The sequence below is a fragment of the Melanotaenia boesemani genome, chromosome 10 (assembly GCF_017639745.1).
Source record: "Melanotaenia boesemani isolate fMelBoe1 chromosome 10, fMelBoe1.pri, whole genome shotgun sequence".
Lineage (NCBI taxonomy): Eukaryota > Metazoa > Chordata > Actinopteri > Atheriniformes > Melanotaeniidae > Melanotaenia > Melanotaenia boesemani.
This window is the reverse complement of record NC_055691.1, coordinates 6,068,151-6,089,983: the sequence shown is the minus strand read 5'-3', so window position 1 is coordinate 6,089,983 and position 21,833 is coordinate 6,068,151. Positions and strand designations below refer to the sequence as shown.

The 21,833-nt window shown below is 37.8% G+C and overlaps 1 protein-coding gene across 1 annotated transcript; it reads left to right on the top strand.

The window, feature by feature from the left end:
* Window positions 1-9,446: 9,446 nt before the first annotated feature.
* Window positions 9,447-17,005, top strand: olfml1 (olfactomedin-like 1). The gene is made up of 8 exons (XM_041996202.1): window positions 9,447-9,942; window positions 10,894-10,997; window positions 11,090-11,280; window positions 11,414-11,517; window positions 12,242-12,433; window positions 13,994-14,174; window positions 16,348-16,507; window positions 16,634-17,005. The coding sequence occupies exons 1-8, from the start codon at window positions 9,814-9,816 to the stop codon at window positions 16,788-16,790; spliced, it is 1,218 nt and encodes a 405-aa protein (XP_041852136.1). The 5' UTR covers window positions 9,447-9,813; the 3' UTR covers window positions 16,791-17,005.
* The last annotated feature ends 4,828 nt before the right edge of the window (window positions 17,006-21,833 follow it).

The following is a 21,833-nucleotide window of genomic DNA, read 5'->3' as shown; positions in this document are numbered from 1 at the left end:
CTACATAAATATTTTTTTTCTTTTCACTCTGATGCTCTGATGATTTTAAGATATTGTGAATATTTAATTTAATTGGACACTAAACCATCCATCCATCCATCTTCTGCCACTTATCCGGAGTCTGGTCGCAGGGGCAGCTGCCTAAGTAGGGAAACCCAGACTACCCTCTCCCCGGCCACATTTACCATCTCATCTGGGGGGATCCCGAGGCGTTCCCAGGCCAGCCACGAAATAAAGTCCATCCAGCGTGTCCTGGGTCTTCCCCGGGGCATCTTTCCGGTGGGAAGTGCCCGGAACACCTCACCAGGGAGGCGTCCAGGAGGCATCCTAACCAGATGCCCGAGCCACCTCATCTGGCTCCTGTTGATGTGGAGACTAAGCATTAAATAAAATTAAATTAAATTAAATTAAATTAAATTAAATTAAATTCAAATTTAAACAGTAAATCTGCTGTGTCCTGGTCGGATTGTTCTGACTTTATTCAATAACTCACAAAATTTATTGATATTTTTATTTTATTACTAGTTTAAATAAAAATTTTGTGCCCAATTAAATTAAATTAAATTAAATTTAGTGCCCAATTAAATTATAATAAAATAAAAATTGAATTAAATTTTGTGAGTTATAGAATAAAGTAAGAGCAATCCAACCAGGACACAACAAATATAAATTTGCTGTGCCATCAGGTGATGTAATTTCATTTATTTTAATTCTTATTTTTTCATATTCATATAAAGCATATTTCATCATATCCCTGGCATTAAATAGAAAATAAATAACAGAAACAATGAGTATTAGCTATCAGCCAAATTATAATCTTTAACATAATTTTTCAGTTCGTGTCTCCTCTGCATTATTTCTGTGATTTTGATGAAAAAAATAACTAGCGTGACTCTTGTTCATGGATTTCTTCCACCAGCCATACATTGCATCAGTTTGATATGATGCAAAACGTAGGAGTGTGGTGATTTTTAAAGGATTAATCACACAGATTTTTATCTGAAAGATTCCGGTTTTCCACAGTTCTTACACATTTTCACATCCTCCTCCACTTGTTTCCTTCACTTTTATGCTTAACACCTACTTGTGAAAGTACATGATTATGAGTTACAAGTAAATTGTAAGGGTTTGAGAAGTTCAGATTTTTTACCATTTAGATTTTGATACCAGTGGGCCTCAATTCCTGTCACATGACACTGATGATGCCCTATACAGCAGCCCAGATTGCCATCAAAGGAGTTGTTTATCTTCAGTTGTGAGGCTTCAACATTTTCCAGATGAAGACAAAACATTGACTGGGGTGCTTCAGAGAGAAACTGTCGTTGTACATTTCTTTAGTCAGCCACTGTCATGGTGGGAGGGGGGGGGGGGGGGGGGGGGTGATTGGTGTGTTCTCAAAGTTTTGACTTTGCTTTTTAAATGTGTGTATTTTTGTTTGGATTGTGTATGCACCTGGTCTCCTGTACATTTTGTTTCTGTCAATAGCGACATTTACATGGACAAATAGGTCTACTGAAATCAATCAGATCAGAGATTCCAGCTGACATGTTTACATGGACACTAGATGATCCGATCAGCTGTGTGTTTACACGATGGGAAAACTGCATACCAATTTGGAAGAAGAAGTTTTGTTCAATGAGCAATGCCTCAGAGTCTCCCGGGGTGGGGGGACTCGATGGGATAGACACGTTACAGCTATGGCAAAACATGGAGACCATGACTGCTCAAATACAGGGAAAGTGTTGGAAGCAAAGTGCCATTCCTGAAGGTTTTTCAAGAACCCAAAGGGGCCTTAAGATACAGTACAATCCAGGACCAGATGTGGAAGAAGGGAGAAGCAGACGCAGCGCATAGTAGAGAGACTAAGTGAGATGCAGAAGCCCTTCATTCAGGAGGCACCAGGGGTGTCTCCAGCTTTTGAGGACAACCTGGGCTTAGCCCGGACCAGATGTAAATTTAAAAATTAGAGGAGCTTGAGATATATACATATATATATATATATATATATATATATATATATATATATATATATATGTCCTCTCTCCACTCTCTCTCCTGATTATAAGACAACCCCCAATTTCCATAACCAATCTTGAGAAAAAGACTATCAGTGTTTCCTCTAACATTATACCCCTACCAGAGCAAATTGAACTATTCTGATCTGATTTCTATGCAATAGCAGGTCACAGCAGACGTCTTTTAAGTCTACTGAGTGAAGTTACTAAGTTACTACTGAGTTCTTTTATTAAAAACTAAATAGTCTGTTGTTATTTATGCACATAGACCATTTAGGACATACATGACATATGTCAGAGCTGATCTCTCTGTTGCATCTCGGAGTTTCCTCCGAGATGCGCGCACACACTGACACCTACTTGGTGTAACATAATCTAATGTCTTGTGTAGTGACCCCAGACAGCGATCTGCTTGTGTCAAAAAAAGAAATACACATATTTGGGACAATACCGTATATCTTACACTTTACTTTTCTTCTAACAAATCTAAGGAGTTGTAACTGCTTTATTTTAGATTTTCTGTTCATTTTGCTAGTTTGCCGCGGTCCGACGGCTGCTCTCCTCTGCACATGCGCACACAGAGCCCCCCTGGATATCTGCTATGGGTTCATGGCGCTATAGAAGCAACTACTGTAATCTGACACCCAGTAACTTCATTTGACATTAGTGACAGGGCTAATCGGACCCTCCAACCCACAGTCCAGCCGTACTCAACCCAGAGTTGCTCTGGATGTGAGAGTGAGTGTGTGTGTGTGTGTGTGTGTGGGTATCCTGTGGCTGTTGAGAAATAACGGAGCGGAGCGGCTGGAGGAGCGGCGGTAGTTAAGTTTAACAGCATGTATATACAGTGATTTACATTGGTCTTTGCTGCTGGGACTAGACTCAAAAGACCCAGGGCTAAAGCCCCTGAAAAATTGGCTCACATTGCCACTGGGAGGCACCCCACAGTACTGGACACCTCAGCTCTGGTTTTATCCCAAAACCACAAGGGGGACCCTCCTAACACTACCTCATGCATCCAACCTACAAAACAGAAAGTGAAATGGCTCCCAGCTAACAACAGCACAGCATGGAACCAACGTGGCAATGACCTAGACAGAGTTCTAGAGGCTACATTAGCAGGCTCAGCTCAGAAGAAAATCAACTGTATGATGACCAACATCTTCACCATGGCCGGAAAAAACTTCAGCAAAGAAGAGAGGAAAGGCAGCAGCAGAACCCCTGGCAGGCTGCTGAACAGAAGAGAAGAGATCTTGTGATTGAGAGGAGAGATCAAGACTCTCAATAAGCGTTCAAAAGAGCAAGACCAGAAGAAAAGCGGGTGGGCATAAAACATCTACACATAAAGTGGACTTCAAGGGCAACTCTGCAGACTGAAAAGGGCAGAAAGGTCTCTGAAACTGAGGAAGGAAGCCAAGAGATCACCAAGGACCCATACAATCTGTTGGGCAGAGTAATGTCTGGGAGACTGACCAGCCTTAAGGAAAGCATGGAGGAGTTCTTCAAAGAGAGCGATCTGCCCAAGACTAAGTGCTATACCTTCTAAGGTATACAAGAGATGCCCACTGCTCCTCCAAAGGGTCTCAAAACTGTTGCAGAGGATATGGGCAAAAGGCATCATTCCATTGTCTTGGAAAAGAGAGGAGGGGTGTTTTGTACCAAAGGAAGTTGACTCCTCTGACATCAGCCAGTTCCAAACCATTTCTCTCTTAAGTGTCAAATGCAAGATAGTTTTTCTGTCCTGGCTAAAAAGATGACATGGTGAGGAATGGATGTGTCAACACATCAGTCCAGACAGGCTTTTGTTTTGTTTAACTGAAGAAAGTTCAGGCACGTTCAGTCATTGATCGCTTTGATGCCTTTACCAAGAGCCTGTATGGGGCCTCGGTCTCTTGGAGACATTGTAATCTATATCTGCATGTCATCTGCGTAACTATGGTACTAATTTTGTTTTTCTTTATGACCTGTGCCAGTGGGAGCATGTACAGTACAGCTCCAGCCCTTTCGCATCTTGTTTGTGCTCAGTACAGTGTATGACACCTTTCCATCACCAACAAACCACAGATGAGCAATGAGCGAGGACCCACTGTGCAGGCTGTTTGAAGGAAACACTACCATATATCTGCTCATTAGCAGACTTGTGCAGAGCTTGTCAATGAGCCGTTTTATCTGCATCAGGTGTGTTTCATCTAAGACCTGCAGGATAGTGGATCTTGAGGACCAGGTTTGGGGACCTCTGTTTTAGCAATTATCAAACAAAGCCAGTACTGCAGTTTTAAAGCTCAGAGGTGTCTCACTTCACATACAGTGACACAGAGTTTTTCATCCATTCTAAGACACTGTGTTAAATCAATAGTGGCACAACTATGGCACCCACAGCAAGCAGACATAAATGGCTCATTCTAAGAGAATAGAAACATATCAGTTACTTTGGTAACGGAATTAGATACCAATAGAAAACCAGATTTTATTGATCTATGAATCTTTTCGGTTATTGACCTCTGATTTTATTTCACTTCACCTTTAAGGTCTCTGTCTGTTCTGGCTTTATATAATTGCAATTCTGTGAAATTTTCAGTTGAGAAAAGAAATTTGATCATTTTTTTAAAAGATGAAATACATTCACTTTTAAAATATAATATCTTTTCAATGCTCTTTTGTCCTCCACACTCTTCAGTGTCAGCAGTATCCAGGTGGAGCCGGTCTCTGCTGGCTGGCATTAAAAACTCATCATCTGCCAGACACAAAGAGTAGTAGGAAAGGTCAAGAGACAGAGGGTGGCAGGAAGCTGGCATCCCTCACTCAATCACCCAGACACACAGGCACACTAGTAAGCATTAGCAGTCAAACACACACACACAAACATACATCAATATAAGCACACAAACATGAAGACATGACATGAGCATAAACATAAACCCACAAAGCACACTTGGATATCTGCATATGGTAAATGTGTGTGTTGATATGCATACTGTCTTACCCATGTCTCACATAAAAGCAAATTTATGCACACACACGTACACACACTGATGTTAGGATTCCTCCTGCGACTCCTGAAAATGAGTCAGATGTCTTGTTGAGACTCTATGGATATTTTATAGGACTCCTGTAAATCGTCATGAAACTTTCATGAGGCTACATCTCATTGTGTGTTCATGTGTAGTGTGTGTTCCCACATGTTTGTGTGGTGTACAGCTGGAAGCTGATGAAGTGACAGATGAATGTAACTGATCACATAGAAGAAGCGAAGAATCTTTACCCCCAATTTACTTCTGATACTGAACCCATGAAAGATAAAGGCTGGTTTGGTAAATTAATGACAAGAAAGGGAGCAGATTCTGAAATGAAATCTTTGGTATTAAAATTGTTGTTGAGTTGTTAAGTCAAGTTTGAGAAAAAACAAAGTGAGCCTGATGTCATTTGTTGTATTTCAGAGGTGAGGATGGCTTGTATCTCTCTGAAATGCAGCAGCCACGTAATTTATGGACACAATAGTAATAAATAATGATTATCATTTGACTTTATTATTTCAAGTTAAATGATAAAAGAAAAGACAGGTTTTGTTTTTTGTGTTTAGATTTATGTTCAGAAAGTAAATCTGTGCTCCAGTAATAAAAAAATAAAAAAATCACAGCGACAAAAACACATCATGGAGGTTGTCAGCAAGAGTTTCCTGAACATCATGGGGGTTGTCTCTCACTGTGACACCCCACCCTCAGTGGCATTTTAAGCCTGTTATGTCTACTGGGTCTGATTTAGTTTAGAATTCATAATTAACGTTGTTTACATGTGTTTGCATGTTTTCAGGATATGACTGAAAATGTTAATGTCAGTCATGTTAAACTCAAGTCAAACTGAAGAAATCTTATGGTTTCTGGTCTCCAGAAATGTTCAGACACAAAGTGGAAACAGTTTGTTCTTGCAGATAGAAACAACTCATCCTTTTTTAATGTAATGGATTTTAGTGGGAGGTTTCTGCTGCATGTTTTTTCTGTTCTTTTTAGATGAAAATTTGAGATATGCTAAACAAACCAAAAGTGAAAACACAAATGAAATTTAAAACTGTTTGGTTGTGGTTTGGAATTTTTGTTTCACTGTATATTTACTGTTTTGATAACATTAATTTAAAAGTACTGCAGCAAACAAACTGTTTGCACCTTGATGGAGCAGCCTGTCTCACAATACTTTGTCTTCATCTGCTTTATATGAATGTACAAAATATCAGGTGAGTTTAAAGCATTAATGACTACAAGCAGAGTAATTACCAATACACAGTAATTACTTTTCAGTGGATGACATGTAAAAAGCATCAGGTTACATTTTTCATTTATCTTTACTGTAATAAAATAACAAAGTGAGCAACAATATAAAAAAGACTTTCTAGTTATTATTAGAACAAGACTCACAATAAATCAAATTAGCACTTCATTTTTATTAACCCCCTAAGCAGCAATGTAGTAATATTCCACCAAGCAATGAAACCAAATGAAACAAGTCATATCTCCTTTACAAGGTTTGTGAGGAAAATTGAGTTTGAAAGACACCCTGCTGAGCTGATGAAGATGTGCTCACTGTCAGTGATACAGAGCAGATTACAGAGAAAGAATATTAAGAAAAAATTTAAATCTGTGTTGTCTTTAAGAATATTTTGAGTGTTTACATTTCAGATGATTGGAAATCAAATGACTGAAAAAAGCTCCACAAATTTGCAAAGCAAAGATATTTTTACACTCATCTAAAGGCATCTTTTTAAATATAAAAAAAAAGAACTACTTGCATAAGGCTAGATGGAAAATGTTTTGCACGTAAGTTGTGAAACCTTGTAAACTTTAATTCATGACTGATCACATGAACAATCGGTGGTATGGTCGGTATTTGGAAGACATAAAATAAAAGCAATCACAGCTCTTCTAATAAGGAGAAAATGATCTTTCATATTTCTTTTTGTATGTGGTAAATGGAGTTGGTTTTATTGATGTTGTCTTCCCCAAGATGTTGTTGCCATGTGACCTGCTTATTATTGTGTAACGTAGCCTGTATTGTCACTAACTGAGGACAATATAGACCAGAGGGTTTTAAAGTTTGACTCGGGCCTCTCTGTGTGGCTCCAAACAATATTAGTTTCAACTTTAAAGAGGCCTTATTATTATCCTCTGGGGGCATTTAGTTTTACAGCAAATAGAAACAGACATGTATGACAAGACAACAAATACATCAGATCACAACAGGTCACTTAAAAGGCTCACAGGGAAAGTTTGATGAATGGAAGAATGAGAAATATGATATTAGTTAGTGAATAAGTTAACTCTCATTTAAGTAAATAGATCAAATACATTAATTTAGGAGGGATTGGATAAACTAATAATACCTCGGATCATTTATGTTTTTAATGAATAATTCAAACTGCAATATCTGATTATATCGTCTTTCTTGGTAAGTGTGTTTAAAGGATTAAAAGATGGAATCATGATCCTGTAAACATCTAACAGTAGCAACACTAATCAAAGAGGTGGAGTGATTGGGGATATTTTTTACACTTTATCCGAGAGGAGGCAGTCTGTTCTCCTGGTAAATGGACTGTACTTATATAGCACTTTTCTAATCATGTTGACCACTCAGAGTGCTTTTACACTGCATGTCACATTCACCCATTCACACACACGCATGCACACAGCACTTCTATTGTTATAAACTAAGTGCTTTGCTCCAGCACACATTCATTGCCCAACAGACACATCGGGAGGCAACATGGGGTTCAGTGTTTTGCCCAAGGATGTAGTCACACTGGAATCGAACCACCAGCTTTTCAGCGGGCAGACGACTGCACTTCCTCCTGAGCTACAGGTGCACTGGTCTGGGTTATTTGTTTTCTAAACTGGATAAAATATCCCTAACGCCTGTTTTCTGTCCTCTAATGTCTCAAAAAAAATGCTTTGAATTTGCTTGACAATTTGAACTAGAGCTGGAATAGTAAAAAGAAAAGTCACTAGTCTTCCTGTCTTGTTGATTTAATTTAATATCTGACTGCAGTGCTGCAGTTCTGACAATAGATGTGGTTTCTCTTATCTCAATGAAGCATCTCTCCGTGATCACTAACTGTGGGGGATTGAAACGTGCATATATTTTTACATTTTTATCTTGCAGATTTTCCTAAAATTGTTTTCAGATCTACAATACCATGTGATGAAGACGGAACAGTAACAATGTAACAATAAACCTTTAGAATAGAAATACATTAGAGGGCATCTCTGATCATCAACAGTCCTTGTTAGATTCAGCAGCTCGCTGTAATTACAGACTGCAGGTAAAGTGCTGGGTGGGTGGTTATTATAGGAGTGTTGCAGCTCCTGCTTGTTAGGCTGAACTTTAATGAAGCATGTGATGATAATTCTGTGGTGATGTGGCGCCACCTAATGGCAGAAATCTGTTGCACATCAAAGGGAAACTTAAGGATGAAGCGTTTAAGTTATTTTGTACAAGATGATTGGTTAAGGCATGTTGCTTTGTGAGCGTTAGCGTCGTAGCCTCTACTGTCCTTTTCTTGTTCCCAGATGCTTTAAACACAGCTCTGTGTTTCATAGCCACCAGAGAAGGCAACCAGATGTTGTCTGTCATTACAAAGAACCCAGGAAACAGTCCCATGTGGCTCTAAAAAGCACCAGATGGAGATAAAAGTAGTAAAAAAAAAAAAAAAGGCAGCAAGAATGTTCCACAAAGGCAGTGACAGCTTTTGGACTGATATCAAACACAAAATCATCTTGATCAACAAGGAAGGGGACAAAGCTGCCAACACTTCCTTCACTTATTTGAATTTACTGACTCAGATATGAGTTATTTGTTTTATTTGTTTAACTACCAGCATTGTAAAGTCAATTATCACCCTTTAAAATGTTAAAGAGAAACTTGCAAGACAATTTATTATCAAATGATAATAATATAACATAGTGGCATGCTAACTTAAGTGATGTCATGCTTTCAAGTTGACTTGAAGAAAAACTACAAGGTAGCCGTGTAATTATTGCTTTGTAGTTTCATAATATTATACCACAAAGAAACTTGTCCAGCCCACTAAAAACACCAAACCAAATAACAAAATGCCACGGACTGGTATACAGACAGAATAATTTTCATTCAGGATGTCGGTGATCATGTTCCCACATACAGCCAACAGCCTGTATGGATCAGGTTCTGTTCTGTTGTGGAACTGAGGACGTGTCCATGAGCTCTCTGGACAGAATAATAAAACCAACATCTGGATGGACCAATAGGCAATAACTGACATGGTTATTTCTAGCTCTCCCTCTCTGTCTATCACCACCTCCTCTTTTGGCTTTCTCTCTCATACCACAAATGCAACAAAACCCAGAGAGGAGAAGAGTGGGAGAGAGACAAACAGAGAGACTGTGTGTGAGGCAGAGAGAGAGAAATTGGGAGGGACTGTGGGTGAGGGTAACTTGGATCCAAGACCCACTGGAGAAACAACTGATTTAGAGAAGCAAAGCAGAAAGTTCTAGAGCTAAACTTCTTAACAGGGTTAAAACCTTCACAGAAAACAAAAGGAAAAGGATAAATTCATCCATATAGGGACTGAAGAGCAGCTTTCAGCACAGCCAGACTGTTGGAAAGTGTGTCCTGCTTGCTTTAAGAAGTCCTAGAAGACTCTCATTTGAATGAGACGGGAATACAGGAAAAGCTCTTGTTATTGCAACAGGGCATTTTAGACATTTTATAAGCAGAAATATTAAAGACGTCACTGCAGCTGCAAACTTTAGGAGCTGAGATACTGAGAGAAATCATGTCTAGCAGAGGGATTCCTCTCCTTATCTTGTCTATGTGTCTGATTGTGGGCTCAGTCCAGAGTCAGAGTTCCTCTCAGGACAACTTCATTATCCAGTACCTGGAGAGAAGACTGACTCAGATAGAGGTGAGTTTCTACTGCTTCTATTTCATATCAACCACATACGTACATGTTATACAATATATACTGATTTCTCTTTTCTTTCTACTTTTCTTTAACTTCTCTTACCTTTTTTTCTCTTAACTTTTTTTAATCACTTTGAAAGGAAATATGCCACACATAGTTAAAAAAGTGCTACATCCACCCAAATACCTGCACCATGATCAGATGATCTGGTTGCAATGTTTTTGGCATCTTCTCAGCAGTCCAGCTGTTTTGTATCAAGTCTTCCTGTCATGGGAATTTAGATGGGCCAATATAAATATGATCTATGTGCTCTTCACATATTTAATGATAAAATGGAGGCCTATGCAAAAACTGAGCTTCGTCAGGTATCGATATATGGCCAGCATGGGGGCGATACCTTCAGTTGAAGGCTGTATTTTAAGTGTATGAAAAAATTACTTTTCCCAGTAAGTTTATCTTAGTTGTTAGTTTCAAACATTCTTGAAGCATGATGTTCACTTTCCAAGTTTATCTGATACTGATATGATTTAAGCTGTTGCTACCTTGTGATTTCTAGCCCTTGTGGATTAGAAATCAAAACTACTTTGGGTGTATCATGACGATGAGGACTAAAATACAGACATTCTATGATGCCGCTGTCATATTAATGTATACTATTTTTACATTTTACATGCAGTTGCTCTCATGACCACTAGAGGTCGTATATCCTTTTATCATGATTATACCTGCACAAATAAATGTCCAATTAAAACTTTACTGCCTAAACATAATTGATAAAAATAGTTATATCCTTTTTAACACATTATAACATATAACATTATAGCATTATAACATTTAATTTGATATAACATTTTTAATGTAAGAGGAAGAATTATTTAGTTACTCCTTTAAAAGTTACATATTCTTGCTCTATATTTTAATGCCATCTTTTCTTTGCATCAATGAAATCAGGAGCGTCTGAATCAGTGTGAGCAAAACACGGTGAGCATCACCCAGAAAAACTATGACCTCTCCTCTGAAGTCAGGGGTTATCTGTCCACACTCACTGTTCTCAGGTAGGCCTGTTTAAATTACCTCTAATAACATTGAATTAATAACTAAATAATCACTAAAAAGTTTGCTAAATCATTTTGTTTTTGCTTTGCAGATCAGAGGTGAAGAGTCAGGTGGACAGTGTGTCTGCACGAGTGGACCGTGTGGAGAGAGAGCTGGAATATCTGGAAAACAACATTCCCAATCAGTCCGATATTGAGATGGAAGAAGCACTGCTGGAACAACAGATAAAGGCTGCAGAGCTGGAGCAGCTGAAAAAGAAGGCTTCAGTCAGAATGGAGAATGGTAGGAAGTTTGTCAGTGTGTATGCAGTGTGTGTGGTGGTCAAAGGAACAAATAATCCAAGCCAGAAAATCAGAAACAGATTTAAAATTGTTTGCAGGATTTTAAGTGAAAGTGCTTTCTCCAACATTTCCAGACTGTAGCACAGCTCTGAGCCAGATCAAATCTCTCAAGATTGTAAAGAAGGCAGGAGACATCTATGGATCCTGGTTCAAGGACCCGTCTGAAGGTTCAGCCAAGGTCTGTAATGTTTGCCGTGACAGTTGTTTATGTGAAGTTGGTCAACACATTAATAGTAAGATGGTTTCCTTATTGCTCAGTTTTGTCTCGTCATATTTTCCTGCCTTCATTTTAGTTCTTAAGCTGAAACAACGGTTGTTGATTCATCATCATCATCATCATTTGCCTTATGTTTTCCCGTCGGTACTTTCATAGACTTGAGTGCGAAAAAGTAAACCAAAATTTGTAAAAGCAACCAGCCAAAGATTATTATTTTTTCAGCAATTGTTTACTTTTGATAAGATAAGATAAGATAAGATAAGAAAAGATAAGATAAGATAAGAAAAGATAAGATAAGATAAGAAAAGATAAGATAAGATAAGATAAGATAAGATAAGATAAGAAAAGATAAGATAAGATAAGATAAGATAAGATAAGATAAGAAAAGATAAGATAAGATAAGATAACTTATTGATCCCTCAACGGGGAATTTTACATGCCACAGTAGCAAGAATGTGAAGGACAGCCCTAGAGAAAATGTTAATGTTAAATATCTTTCTAAATGTGCCAGTTTAGCTGTTGGTCTCATTTATTCAAAACTTGTCAAATCAGGAAGGACAGGGCTTTATTTTTAACAGAACACACATTTTTAACCGCAAATAAGGAAGCATTTGAATCATTTGCAGATCGTTGCATTTTGTGGTTGAAGATGAAATCCTGACGGATGAGCAAATCTATCTTTTAGGTCTACCTGCTCAGTGGAATTCGCAACAACACAGTGTTGGAGTATGTGTCTCTGGAAAGCTTCAAAGAGAAAACTTCTACATCTCCCACAAAAGAGCTGCAGCTGCCTTTCCACTGGCAGGGCACGGGTCATGTGGTTTACAACGGATTCCTCTACTACCACAGAGCAGATACACCCAACCAGATACTGAAGGTTTGTGCCTGAAGCAGGGTAAATAAACAGGGTAAATTACTGCATTTCTTTCATTTGCATTGTGTTTATAAAGTACAAAAAGGGTGGAAAAATCTATTTGTTTATTCAACAGCAGTTATGTTGCTTGGCAGCAGCTGCAAAGTACTGTGACTCTGTGCACACAGTTTACCCATCTGACACTGATTGCAGTGCAGGATTTGGCTGGTCTTATCACTTTAAGGGAGCTTAGTCATCTGGGAGTGGGCTCTCTATGCGAGTTGAGGTCAGAGAGACCAGTGCCAAAAGAAACTATTTTGTTCCAGAAAAGCTCATTTTCTCAAGAATCAGGGCCTTTTCAAGCAGATGTACTGAATATGCAGCAAGCTGTCAGAAAAAGTATTTCCAAATAACAGAGCAGAGTAAAATTACCCCATTTATATAGCTTTAGATGGATAGAGTTGTCTTTAATATCTAATAATTACCTGTGCCAAGGCAGAAGTCATGTATTCGGCGGCATTGGTTTGTCTGTCTGTCTGTTAACAACATAACTCATAAAGTTATGGACGGATTTTGATTACAGTTTTAGGAAAGCTCAGAAATGGAATAAGAAACAAGTGAATAGATTTTGAGGGTGATTTCTATTGCCACCTGGATCCAGGAAGGAGTATTTACCATGAGGAGATAGGGATAGTTTTGCCATTTGAGCTTCCAACTAAAAATAATGCCCACAATCATTGGCAAAACAAATGATAATGGCTTGGTGGAGGTCTGCACTCTCTGAGGGCTTCTGGTTAATTATTGGGTGGATTGCAATGAAAAATTGCAGATCTTTCTATGAGGTAATATCTTCTGTTAAACACTAAAATATTCAGATAAGAAACTGTAAAACTGTGCATCGCCTTTAATTTGAAATAAAAAACAAATACATTAAATTCAGATTGTAACCACACTTGTCAGTCTGTAATGTCTGTCAGCAACATAACTTAAAAAGTTAGGAACAGATTTTGATTAAATTTTCCGGAAATCTCAGAAATGGAATAAGGAACAAGTGATTAGATTCTGGGGGTGATCTGCATCACCGTCTGGATCCAGGGATGTTTTTAAGGGATTCTTTACTATGAGGGAGAAAGGGATCATTTTACCATTACAACTCATCAGATGATTCCCAGAATAAAAATCAAAATAAATAAATAAATGACAAGATGTCATCATGATAGATGTTAAATATACTAAGAGCTAATCTACATTTCCACCATTAGAGAAAACACAAATTTATTTATTAGCTTTAAGACTATTACAGCCATTTGCTTCATCTTGGTGTGTAAGGGGGTTTCCAGGGTCAAGGATTTTAAATAAGATGTGGCATCTAGCCTGATAGTGGAATCAGCTTGAGGTATACCAGTGTTGGCATGAGGTGGTACCTGGGTTGGCCTTTTGGGGTTTTCTCAGATGAGTGACCTTTTAGCTTGGCAGAGGTCTGCGCTCTGAGTGCTTCTAGGTTAAAACATACACTTAACTAACCTGCCGCTAGGCTCTGCACTGATCTCTAAACCTGATTTCCTTTATTTCTGTGAAATGAAGGCCGATTTGCTGAATGGCACGGTGGTAGACAGCACACTCCTTCCAGGAGCAGGTCGTCTTCCGGTCTACAGCCTCAATCCTAACACCTACCTGGACATGGCTGTTGATGAACTCGGCCTTTGGGTTATCCACGCTGATCCAGAGTATGGAGGAAACCTGGTCCTCACTAAACTGGATAGAGGTATAGACCATTCCTACTGTCAGCGTTTTTTTTTTTTTTTGTTTTGTTTGTTTGTTTTTCTGTTTTGGCATTTTTTTTCTATTAAAAGCAATGAGACCTAAGAACTCTGGGAAACTTTACAAGCATCCTTCTTTAAAATTGACCCCAAGTGCCTTAAAAATTCTTAATGATTGATTTACTGAATTTGTTTGATGTATGATGATTACATTCTAATCATTATATAAGAAATGTAACAGGAATACATAAAAGGGATGCATCGATACCACATCTTTTCAAATCATACTTACATTTGAGTACTTCCTGATAACGAGTATATGAGGACTAATGCATCTCATTACAGTTCATTACTCATTACTCATTACTGTTTGCAAAATTACAACTACGAGGGGTTCCTCTATATCTTATTCATGCTCTTCATTTTTGGTACACACACCAAACAATGCAAGTTAGGTGGGGAAATATAACTTCTGAACCTTTTTGGTAACTAATGGGGCGAGACAAGGTGGCATTCTGCCACCTGTGCTCTTACCTTGTTTATGGATACTCTTTCTCAAAGACTTGGAAAGTGTAAAACTGGCTGTATGGTGGTAGAGAGGCTGATTAACCATCTTTTGTATGCTGATGACTCAGTTGCCATGTCCCCTTATTCTGCCAGCCTGCAGCAGCTCCTCAGAGTTTATTCAGATCGTGGTCAGTAATTTGATATAAGGTTTAACACTAAAAAGTCTGTTGTTGTGATTGTGAGGACAAAAGAGGAGAAGAAGACAGCATGCCCCTCTTTTATTCTGAGAGAAAATGAATTAAATGTTGTGGGTAAATTGAAATATCTAGGTCATGTCATCAGGAACGACGCTTGTGATGATGATGATATTGAGAGACAGTATTGTAAGTCTGGCACACAAATTTAGCATGTGTTCTTATAATGTCAAAATTATGTCAAAATGACATTGTTTAAAGCTTACTGCACACCTCTGTACACTGCCCACCTGTGGTGTAGTTACACTAAAGCTCAATTCAATAAGCTGCAAGTTGCATTTAATGATGCATTTCGAATCCGACTGAAGGAGTGCCAGTCAGCTGTCTGTGCAGAATGCTGTTTTTAGAAATTTTGTAAATAAATTTATTATAAGATTGGAGGATTCTAAAAATGATATTATGGTTTTAACAATGGGAGAGCGGTGTACGAAATAACTCTGAACTCTGGAGGAAGTGCTTGTATGGATTTTAGATATAATTTAGATTCTTTACTGAACTGCCTGTCAGTCGTTTTTTAGGTGTTTTTTTATCTTTTACTCCTCATCCCTCCTATTTTATGGTTATTTTAATTGATACCTTTTTAAATAAATTCATTTGTTTACTGGAACAGTCGTCTCTGCCTCGTGCATAACGAACCTGGGTGCCTGGTGGTAAGTTTACCACTCCAGGTGAAATTCCCAGGGTGGCGTTGTCTGACCTTTGTACGGCTCTTGCCACATATGGACCAAAATTTGAGTCTGAACTAAATAATGAATTGAACTGAATTTATCTGATCTGAGCTGAACAGAACTGAAATGAATTGAAATTAACTTAAATTAAATCATTTAAGTAAGTTCGTTTCTGGGCAACCGATGATAAAAATTCTAAATGTAATTCTTGAAAAATATCAGAAACTTCAGGAATAAGGAGGATAAAGTGGTTTTTGATGGATTTGATTCACTGATCTTCTCTGGCTAAGATAATGCCAAAATCAGATTTATAATATGAGATGAATGATAATTCATAATAACCATTTTTTATTAGCTGTAACCTGCTTTTTGCCTTTAAATGAACTCTAATTGAGATTTTGTATTGCTAGAGCTGTCTGTAACTGTAAATAAATGTCCAAAACAGGTTTCTCTTGTAAATGAGAATGTGTGTCCCAGTTGGACTACCTGTATAAATAAAGGTTAAATAAACTAAAGTTAACTTTGCTGTTTATACGTTAATGCATAAAAAAAAAAAAAAAAAAAAACACAATAATTAATCCCTTTGTATTAACACATTAATTTTGACAGCACTAAGTTTTTCACATTGGCATCAGGTTTTGTTGTATTGGATCATTTTTATGACAGATACTCAGACAGATACTCGATACTGCCATCAGTATTGATGCATCCCTAATTCATAATATTTGTTTGCTTGTTGTTATTATCAGGAACTCTGGCAGTAGAGTTCACCTGGGATACGCAGTGTAGAAGCCGTGATGCTGAAGGAGCCTTCTTGATCTGTGGGACCCTTTATGTGGTCTACAACACACGCTATGGAGGACGCTCCACTATACAGTGTCTGTATGACATCCATGACACCATCCACAGGTATACACAAAAAAAAACCCATGCACACAAGCATGCGTTAGCGCTCCACATCAACATATGTTGACGTGAAGTCACAGAAGTACTGTGTCTTATTTAAAAGCAATGTCTTTCTTTGTTGTTGTGCAGCAGTGAGAGTCCTGTGATGTTCTTCCCAAAACGCTACACCAGTCACAGCAGCATCCATTATCACCCTGGAGAGAAACAGCTGTATGCCTGGGACGATGGCTACCAGACAATATACCAAGTGGAAACACGCAGAAATGACCAGATCATTGCTCAGTAATGCTCATAGCTCTAACTTTCATCCTATGTCAAAACCTGCATTATAATTTGAAGTAATCCATGTGGTACAACTCAGTTTTGTTTGCTACAGTGGTCCTTTGCTGGCAACGGATGCTGCATTTGTTATTGCAAATGATCAGTGGAAAAACAGAACAAAGAGACATTTTATGCATTTTGTAAACTTTATAATAATCCAATAAAGATCATTTAAGTTTGTGCCTTTTTTTAAATTTGCCCATATGGAATTATTAAAAAATCTTTTGAAGATTTTGACAGAATATGAATTAAATGTTAGACAAACTGTTTGGTTAGAACTACTAAAATCCATATAGAGAACTTGCATATGACTGATAGTCCACATATTCAGTAAGTCACATCTTCATACTCACTCATCCATCTGTTTTAGCTCCTGCAGTTTAATAATATAAATATCTCATTTGCAGTATGGCCAAAAATGTTGTATGTAATCTGTTTTTTTACACTTTTATTCCTAGAATTTCAGTTATAGAAAATCATGACTCACCAACATTTACACATCATTTTCTCAAATAAAAAAAAACCTGCATACAACAGACAGAACGACATATCTCCAAGCTGTGATTGTATTCAAGTATGTTGTCCATTCATTGTGCCTAAGGTTTGAGGTTTTTCATTCAAAACATGGATCCTTTTTTTTAATAAAAGAAAATACTCTCAGTTTCAGATATTCAGTTTTTTTTATAAATAACACTTAAAGAATAGAACAGATTTTTATTTAGGAGGGGGAGATCTTTCTGATCGAGTAAGTGGAATAATATTGCCCCCTCCTGGTTGTGCTCATGAATACATAAACACACATACTATGTATTCTTTATACTGTGGGTTCAGTGTGAATAATTTTTCCAGGTTACTTTCATTGACTCTATTTTGCAATAAGCTGTGTTTACAAATTATATGAAACTACTAAAAACCTACAACAAAAAAATCCAATCCAATCCAAAATCCAAGTAAAGTTTGGTGGTATTTGAGATGGTTTGGATTAAGAATTTAACAAGAATCGTTTAATAATGTGCTCCAAGCAGCAGAGATTTTTCTCTTTAAATGTCATACAGTTTTATTTCAATAATGGCACAACAAACAAAAAGACTAATTAAAAAACTAATAGCTTGTACATTTATGTATCAGATATTATAGTCAAACTTTCTTTCCCTTTTGGGGGGGGGGGTCCGGGAGGGGCTGGATATGGGCGGGGTTTGACATCAGATGGGCGTGGCCAGATGAACTAGCTGAAAAACAGCTTTATTTTCTGGACAAATGCAAGAACCTGGTAGAATTTTACATTTAAGACAACACACGATGAAAAAACTATATTTCCTTTAAACTGTCATTATGTGTATCTAAAATTGTAAAATAAATAAATAAATAACATTTCCTGTATTTAACTTTATATACACCACTCACTAAAACTTAGGAATACTCAGCTTTTTCTGTGTCAGAATTAAACTAAAATCCACCATAACCTCCACTTTTGAACTTAGTTTGACCTCTAAACTTTCAGATGCACATGTACAGCTGTTAAATTTCAGTATTTATTCTACAACATGAAGTTCTCTTAACAAGATGATTACCCACATTACCCACAAAAACCAAAAGACATGTCATGGTCCACTAATGCTCTGGTTCAATGACAGCTTGTATTTAAACAGTCCTCTTCACCGTGCTGTTGCCATTTGGACATCATCAGACCCAGACCACACCTAACACATGACTAGTTATTTTATGTTGTGGTTTACCCACCACTACTTTTATTTATATAAATTGTTTAAGATGAAGGAATTACCATCACATGATTCTACTTAAATGCCCTACTTCCATGATTTAACATCAATGTAGTATCAAAGTTTCATATTTTCTGTAAGTTTAAACTGAAAGTTAAATATCCCTAACTTTGTGTGAGTAGTACAAATATCATCAGAAACACAAAATACCTTTATTGTAAACATTTTTTTAAGTACAAATACATAGCTTGTTTTTCTACATGTTCAATCATAAATATTTAACAATCAGCTTGAAATTTAAATGTGAAATGGCTCATAACCATCTTCTCAGCTGTCATCTTGTTCCTGGTTAGCTTCTCTTGTACGATGTAAAAACACAGTTTATAAGGACTACAGAGAAATTGTGTGTATATATGAAGCTCATGGATGAGATTGATAACTTGAAGTAGCGCAGCTTAGCTTGAAATTCTTGCTGAAATGGAAATAAAACCTGTTGGCAGCACATTGTGTTCATATTGAAAACATGTAAAGTCAGGCTTTGTGCATTAAACATTACAGGAGAAACAGTGTTTTACTTGAAACATTTTCAAAGAGTGATGTTAAGAGACACAGAAAGTCCATGTTACGTATATTTATATTCCCTTAGCTCGTTCCGATCTATTGTCTGCAAAGGATCCTGAGGCTTCTTTTGTTTAACATCTACATGCTCCCGTTGGCACAGGTCATAAAGAAAAACAACAGGTAGTCCACAACTGAGTGCCTGTCTGATATCTGAGCCGCTGGACTTGACCCTGATTTGAACTCAGGAACCTGCTTATATTGTGGGTTTATTCATACCAGACCTCTTGCATTAAAGCTTTTTTACCAAATTTGTTCAGTGGCTTATTTCATGTGCATGACATCGCCTACTGGTCAAACTCTATAACGCAGGCAGGTTTGATCTGAACCGCGTACTCTTTGACACTGTTTAGTTTGTTTGTTTGTGTTTTTGTTAGTAAAAGACTGTTTTAGGATAGTGCATTTTCAAGTAAGTATATTATATTGTATCATATACATGAGATTAAATTAGATCAATCTTCATTCCTAGGGGGAACCTGAGAAGTAAAATGGCCCTGACTGGAGCTGGAACCCATGATCTCTGATAGGCCTATGGTAAAAACTACTCCCCAATCAACTGAGCTGTACTATTTCTATTTTTCAGGCAAAAATGTTTATGTACTTTACATATATGATGAGCTGTGATTGTTTGATTAGTGTGTTTTGTGTGCAAACCAATCATTTGGCTAAAATTGTATAATCTTGTCATGCTACATAACGGGCCTATTCAGTTTTGTTCCATGAGGGTCGCAGTTTTGCAGGTTTTCAATGTTTCCCTGCTCCAACATGCCAAATTGAATAGCCCTGCTATTTAACATAGTAAGGCATGAGAGGTCATGTTTGTGTTACTTCTGGAAAATGGCATTGATTCCAGCAGGCAGAGGATGGTGAAAGTGTTGGTACCAGTCATGGTACAGCCGGGGCGGAAAGCTTCTCACATAATCAGTGGCATCACTCAGATTCATATTTAGAAAACTTTATCTCATACGGGCAATTTATTTGCAGCTTTCCACAGACACCAGTCAACATTCAAAGTGCAATGTGTCAGATATGATCAGTACACAGTACCCATGAGGTAAATAATGCATTAAATAATCAAGAATAAAACAATAAATACCAATACGGGCTAAGACACCTGCTAGCTCAGCTAGTACAAAGCAATGACAGAATAAATGTCATTTAAAATGACTGCTGTCAGAGTTAAGTGTGACAGCTGAGAGAATAAAAGATGTAGAATATCTATTGGTTCCCCTTTGGTGAGGATCACTGATGATGGTCTTTGCTTTCTTAACTACCTGAAGCTCCCAGAGGGAAGACAAGTCTCTTTGTCTGACTCCAATAATAGAACACGTTTTAACAATGGAGTACAGGCTGTTCTTGTACTTCAGAGTTAAACCATTGAACCAGCAGATAAAGGACCATGTTCAGACTCTGAGCCCTGAAGAGGGGATAAAAGGACACTGTCATCAGAAAATTTCACAATAAACCTGCCCTCTGAAGAGGTTCTACAGCTGTCAGTGTACATTGTACTGTTAGTGTACTCCCCTAAAATGATACAAGCTTAAAAATGCCACAGACATATACTTATATATGGTCAATACCTCAAGGCATCCCAGAATTTCTTCCTGGATTACTAGACATGTGCTCCAAAACCTCGGGGCAGTGAGTCCTGGCTCCTAAATGTTCTCAACCTTGGATCTCTGGAATTGTGGCGTTTTTGGATTCTCTGACCCTGGATCTGTTTAATCCCAGTACTCTAATATCTGGGCCTGGATCAGTCTGTGCTTCTGTCTGTTCTGGCTTTTGGACCTGGCCATGATTCATGGATTAACATCTAGACCTTGTTTGGATATTTAGCTTCTGTTACCTTGTCCTTACACACTACAGATGTCAGTCATTTTCTGGCTAATCTCAGAAAGCTTATATTCCTCAGTTCTCCCTGCAATCTGACTGAACATTACCCATCATTCCCTGTGCCTGCTTACCGCCAGACTCTGGCTCAACATCACTGCCCCATTTCTGCAACATCCAGTATCATTTACCTGGTTCTTCATATAACTCACGTGAGTTTCTTCAGTCTGCATGAAACTCAAATCTGGTTGATTTCCTTAACCAATCCTCCTGTTTATTTTGGGTTTTTTTTAGTCTTTCGAGGCGTTTTTCTTTCAGCAGACTTTTCCACCAAACTCCATCCCAATTCCTGCTTATCAACAGTTGTATAATTAGAAACATTTTAAAAAGAAAAACAAGAATTTGTTAATATTTTTCCACTAAAATGTCTAAATTGTGACGCTGAATGCACAACATTAAAGACAGTAACAGTATGAGTGACTGAACTGATCAATGTGTGTGTTGGGTTGAAGGAAAAAGAACAAATCACCATGCCTGATGCAGAAGAGTGTGTTTTATCTCATGGAAGCTTATAAATTAAACTATTTCTGTTTTGCCTGGGAGTTCTACGAGTTTGGGAGTTTGGGTAACACCTTTGCTGCCTTGCAGCACTAAACTTAATAAAGATAATTCTGTGTGGGTTGAGAGGTGATTAACACTTACTGTATGACTCAGCCTCTGGTCTTTCAGTCCACTGTCAAGCCTACGGTCTAGTTTGGATTTTTTAGGTCTGGCACACCTGTAATACACCATAAACGAATCATTTGGACTGAAATGTCTTGTATGTCACGTGATGTCAA

What these genes read in the sequence shown, in the direction of transcription:
- olfml1 (XM_041996202.1), top strand. Translation starts at nt 9,814, where the DNA reads ATGTCTAGCAGAGGGATTCCTCTCCTTATCTTGTCTATGTGTCTGATT. An exon ending in CGTCTGAAGGTTCAGCCAAG is followed by an intron (nt 11,518 to 12,241) that starts GTCTGTAATGTT and finishes TCTATCTTTTAG; the next exon opens with GTCTACCTGCTCAGTGGAAT. An exon ending in CACCCAACCAGATACTGAAG is followed by an intron (nt 12,434 to 13,993) that starts GTTTGTGCCTGA and finishes TGTGAAATGAAG; the next exon opens with GCCGATTTGCTGAATGGCAC.